Genomic DNA, 6000 nt, shown 5'->3' on the forward strand with positions numbered 1-6000 from the left:
AAATGTAATGTATAATTAGGAAATATAGGTTGTTAATGGATAATCATTGATAATAGTAAAACTTGTAGTCATGTGAGTTAGATTTTCTAGATATATAGAGATATACTTCAGTTAGATAGGCATTCTTCATATCTTTCAAAGGCTGCAGAATATGGCATTTAAAATATTTTAATAACTTAGGACTTTTCATGACAAGGAGACACGTCTGCTCCTGGCAGCACCAGCTACTTCAAGAGGAAGATGGGCATCGAAGAGGATCCTTATGGAGTTGGATAGTCATTTGGGCAAGAAACTGCTCTTGCCTGGACTGTTGCATAAACTGGACACAGAGAACCCGCAGAGAGAGGACTGCTGAACTTGCCTAAAGGTGAGATGGTCTTTCGGGGTTCCTGATTCATGAAAGAGTCTGCGAGACATTCTGCAGGACACAGCAGAAAATGACTGAACTGTCTTTGAAATTTCCTGCTTCATGGAAATGTCTCTGGATACCATGGGCCTGTAGGCCGAAGATGGATGCCCCAACGGTACAGAGGAACTTTGGGTGACTGTCCAGGCAGCGAGATGTCTCTGTCATTTTTAGAGTTTTCTTATTTCTTGTTTGATAGGTAATATTATATCCTTCTGGAGTCTTTGATGGAATTGAAGAATGAATAGTTATAGTTTTCCTTAATTATGATAAAAGATAAAATATATATAAATATTGTAACTGTAATTCTTACTTGATAACTGTTTTGTTATATGTAATTTTACTATGTTAAAGTTAAAGCCTTTCTTTTTTTGTTTAAACAGAAAAAGGGAAAATGATGGAGGTGGGTCTTGTATCTTATCTGTTGATTTCATTGGTTAATAATAAAGAAACTGCCTCGGCCCTCATAGGACAGAAAATTAGGTAGGCAGAGTAGACAGAAGAGAATGCTGGGAAAAAGAAGCTGAGTGAGTAAGTCGCCATGATTCTCCCGCTCCAGACAGACGCAGGTTAAGATCCTCCCTGGTAAGCCAGCTCGTGGGCTACACAGAATATTAGAAATGGGTTAGAACAATATTTAAGAGCTAGCCAATAAGAAGCTGGAACTAGCCGGGCCAGGCAGTGTTTGAAAGAATACAGTTTCCATGTAATTATTTCGGGCATAACCTAACCATGAGGGCGGCCGGGTGCCGGGGACGCAGCCCTGCCGCTCTTATTTCAACACTCAGTCACTGCTTCCTTGGCTCCACATCCCACCTGCATCTCTTAGCATCCTGTCCAGCCACTTCCAAAAGCAAACTTCTTTTCCCTTTACTGATATGCTGTGGCCCCATCATGCCAGGCATGTGCGCTATCAAAGTGATCTCTTCATCTGGACTCACGATGCTGCTGTTTTATGTCTCACGGTATTAGACTCACCTATTTCTAAGTTGAATACACACATCAAAGCTTAGACTCAGGTTTGGTGACATGTATCTGCAAACCAGCAGTCAGGGGAATTTCAAGTTCCAGGGCAGCTGGCACACAGTGAGTTCAAGGTATGCTTCTATTATACAGTAAGGCCCTAACTAACTCAACAACTAGGAAACAAATGAATTTTAGATCTAGAATTTAAAAAAATTACATTTTAGTTAGTCTGCGTGAGCATACTGAATGTGAAGTATATTCAAGAATGAAATACTCCTCTTCCAAGGTAGTATTTTTAAGCTTAAAACATGGGGAGGTTTAGTTATAACTACCAGCTTTATATAAAAAAATCTGTAGATGTTCTTATTTAGAAAAAGAACATTAGAAGACTGCTGTGGGTTGGAGGAATGGCTCAGTGGCCAAGATGGAGAAACAGTGGGAAAGCACGTGCTGCTTTCCCAAAAGACCCGAGCTGGAACCCAGCACCCACATGGCTGCTCACATCCATCTCTAACTCTACTGTCAGGATTAGGTGCCCTCTTCTGGCCTCCATGGGCACCGAGTACACACATGGCGCAGACTATACTCACATGTGGGTCTGCATGCCAAGGTCAGAGAACAACCATTTGAACCCTAGGGACGGAAACCACATCTCCGCTGAGCCATCTCTCTGGTTTGTTAATCTAATTTTTAAAGCTATAAACAAAACGTGTAACTTACCTCTCTGACATCTACCATCCACCCTCCGTCAACAAACAACAAGACGTTGTACATTTTCTCCTTTACATCAGCAGTTAGGGCATCTAAATGTCCTTTCCAAATACTATGATCCATCTGCAGAACAAACATAAGCGGATTTAAAGGACCGAACAATAGTCCATCCCTTTATTTATGTATTTATTTGTCTTCTTGAGACAGGGTCTCTCTGCGTAACAGCTCTTTCATTGGAACCAGACTGGCCTTGAACTCACAGAGGTCCACCTGTCTCTTCCTACCAAGTGCTGGGATTAAAGGTGTGCACCACCACTACCCCTCAACAAGAACATCAGTCTTAAGAGTTGATAATTCAGCCAGATATATAAAGAAAAACTATTAACCAACAGGAGATAGATGAAACACTAAAATACTAATGTAGCAAATGAATACTAATGTCGAAAGGCCTTCCTTCCTTTCTTTTTCTTATTTTGTTTTGCTGAGCCAGGATCTCACTACGTATAGCTCTGGGTGGCCTGGAATTCAGGATATAAAACAGGCTGGCCTCGAATTCACAGAGATCTGCTTGATTCTGGCTCTGAAGTGCTGGGGTTAAATGCGTGCCACCATGTCCAGCAGCGTTTCTCAGGATTAATTAATAACCTACAGAAAAGTAATCATGATTCAAAGTAGAACGTGTAACAGGAAAACCCTACTCCAATCAGAACATAAACGCTAAAAAGACCCTCTGAATACACGTGTCTTTCAGATAAAAGAGGCTCATTTCAGACTCCCTTTAACTTACTTCGTACTTCTTTTCTTTGTGTTCAAAAGCCACTTTCTCTGTAAAAGTTGGTTGAGATATCAATGTAGGTTTTTGTGGAGCTGAATTCATATGCTTAAACCACTCATTGAAGGTTTCATGGGCTTCCTAAAACATGAAGTTAAACAAAATGAAATACATGTTTTTACATTTTGCTTTGAGACGAGGTCTTCTTCTCTAGACCAGGTTAGTCTGGAACTCACTATGAAGCCCAGACTGACCTTAGATTCATGACAATCCTCCTGCCTCAGTTTCCTGAGTGTTGAGATTACACAAAGTTTTCACTTTTATCGCTCAAAAGGTATTTAAAAGTTCTAGTTCTTAGAAATAATTCTTACTCAAAAATTATAAATAAGCAAACATTCTGTGAAGTGACAAATACTGACAAAGTATTCTGTGCTGTTTTTGGCAACTACTCTTACCCCAGCACCGCATGTGCCCATGCGTATCTTGCATCACCTCTCTATGAGGCGGGCATGCGTACTCATCTTCTTGATCAGACTGCTCCATGTTAGAGTTAAAGACAGAATTCTGTCCTCAAACTGAGCCCTACTGTGTTCACAGCAATCACTCATTTGCTGAATAAAGCTTGACTGAGATGTTAATTTACTACACATGGAACACTTTACACATCTGCACAGCAATCTCAGCGAAGCTCCAGGCATCACTCACTGTCTGCTCCTGCCTAGCCAGAAAGGGACAGATGCATGCCAACAACAAGGTCACGACAGCAACCCCTCTAAGTCAGCACTGCCGTCACAGGGACCTCAGATGACTCAATTGCCACTTTTGGAAAAAGTTCAAGGGCTAGAGAGATGGCTCAGTGTTTAAGAACATTTGCTGTTCTTCCAGAGAACCTGGGTTCAGTTCCCAGCACCCACAATAAGCAGCTTACAACTGTGACTCCAGTTCCTCTGGCCTCCATAGGCACCTGCATTCATGTGAATATACCCATTTGCAGACACATACCTACACATAATTAAAAATGAAACATTATACATAGTTGTTTCACGAGTGGATCTGGAAAGCCACAAAGACTGCAATTTTCTTTGCAGACTCACCAGATAGGCTCTGATACACAAATGTTCTCGGATAGCGTTGTCGTCCTCAGCAGGAAGTGGGCTCTCCATGCCTTGCTCCTCCCACTGATTGTAGATTTCTGCAATGGAATCCTGAGGAATTTTCACAAACACTTCTTTTGCAGCTTCATGTTTTTTTGATGCTGTGGGGAGAAAAAAACATTAAAAATATATGGACTTCTATGTACTGCTGTCCTGGAATTCACCATGTAGGTCAGGCTGGACTTGAATTTAAGAGATCTGCCTGCCTCTGCCTCCCAAGTGCTGGGATTAAGCGTCAGCACACCCAGTCTGTGCACTGGTGCCTTACAGTATCAAATCACCGATTCCAAGTTTTACATTTCAGGGTCCACACTTCTCCAAAGGTCTTGGAGATCCCTCGAATGGGCTGGTTCCTTCCTACTCGAGGTAACACAAAGGCAGTTTCTCTCTCTCTCTCTCTCTCTCTCTCTCTCTCTCTCTCTCTCTTGCGTGCGCGCGCGCGCACACACACACAATCTTAAAGAAATCATATTTTCCTGAGGCTATGGCATTATATACAAAGCTGATTACTATAGTAAAAATTTACTTTTAAATGGGTTTGGTTTCACAATACAAAGCCTGATAGAATAGGGGATTCTCTCCCCTTTGATGTGAACATCAAAAGAAATGAGTAGGTGGTGTGTTCTGTCTGACCTGCTGGCCATGGCAGGCAGCTGATTAGAAGCTGCAGACTGCACTTTCTCCCAGCACTGGGCAAGCCAGTTTCTCAAGGCTTAACTAGTGATAATGGCAAATCCAGAATTCCCATCTAGAACAACTTTTAAGAACTGGATTAGAGCAAGTTTTATTTTGCTTATGGATCTGGTCAAACAGTTTTGATCCATGCAACTAAGAGTTCAAGTCTATCAGTTAATGTATGTGGAGAGGCACACAGAGCCGCAACCTCTCAGAGAAACAGAAAAGGAGGAGCCATCTGTGTGAACAAGGCAGGCTTTCTTGTCTCTTCACACCCACAATCAGAGGTGCAGAGAAAGGAATGATGGATCACACCATCAGTCAGGGCGCAGAGAAAGGAATGCAAGGATCACTCCATCAGTCAGGGCACAGAGAAAGGAATGCAAGGATCACACCCACAGTCAGGGCGCAGAGAAAGGAATGCATGGATCACACCATCAGTCAGGGTGCAGAGAAAAGAATGCATGGATCACACCATCAGTCAGGGCACAGAGAAAGGAATGCAAGGATCACACCCACAGACGGGGCACAGAGAAAAGGAATGCAAGGATCACACCCACAGACAGGGCGCAGAGAAAGGAATGCAAGGATCACACCATCAGTCAGGGTGCAGAGAAAGGAATGCATGGATCACACCATCAGTCAGGGAGCAGAGAAAGGAATGCATGGATCACAGCATCAGTCAGGGAGCAGAGAAAGGAATGATGGATCACACCCTTAGTCAGGGTGCAGAGAAAAGAATGCATGGTTCACACCATCAGTCAGGGCGCAGAGAAAGGAATGCCAGCATACTCCCTTGCTTGCACGCACTCAGTTCCATTTCTCTACTCCAGTACAGTTCTGGAAGCTCTGTCTAGGGAATGGTGAACTACTTTTCAAAGGTGAACTGCTTCTTGATCTCTGAAGCATTATGTTTCTTTTCTTAGTTCTTCTAGGTTGTCACAAAATTTGGTATCATGGTTTATAAAATGCAGTTTCATTGGTAAGACGTAGTTTTATTTTAGGACATTACTAAATAATGGATTCCCTAGTTATAAATTCACTTTGAGACTGAATGGCATGAGGAATCTTCATGACTCTAGCTCTGTTCCATTGTTCGTGCTACCACGTGGACTGCTACACAGGGTCCAATGCTATGCACTTCTTCGTGGAAACTTGCAGCCTTTTCCACGCACATGCAGTGTGGTCTCTTGGTCAGATGTTTCTGTCTGGACATACACTTCCCAGTTTTTGCTAAAGAACTACTGACTTTTCTCTTCTTCTTTTTTTTTTTTTTTTTTTTTTTTTTTTTTTTTTTTTTTTTTTTTTTGTGTGTT

At 42.2% G+C, this 6000-nt stretch overlaps 1 protein-coding gene across 1 annotated transcript in view; it reads right to left on the bottom strand.

Moving 5' to 3' along the window:
- The window catches only part of Nup107 (nucleoporin 107), a 51862-nt gene that overhangs the window by 5107 nt on the left and 40755 nt on the right, over positions 1 to 6000 (bottom strand). The window contains exons 24-26 of the mRNA XM_050165477.1: positions 3950 to 4110; positions 2871 to 2996; positions 2093 to 2206 (exon numbers count right to left, since the gene is read on the bottom strand). Coding sequence (XP_050021434.1) covers positions 2093 to 2206; positions 2871 to 2996; positions 3950 to 4110 — 401 coding nt within the window. The remainder of the gene's footprint in view (positions 1 to 2092; positions 2207 to 2870; positions 2997 to 3949; positions 4111 to 6000) is intronic.

This window comes from Alexandromys fortis, unplaced genomic scaffold (genome assembly GCF_014885135.2).
Source record: "Alexandromys fortis isolate MF-2015 unplaced genomic scaffold, M_Fortis_MF-2015_v1.1 scaffold_154, whole genome shotgun sequence".
In the NCBI taxonomy this organism is placed as follows: Eukaryota; Metazoa; Chordata; class Mammalia; order Rodentia; family Cricetidae; genus Alexandromys; species Alexandromys fortis.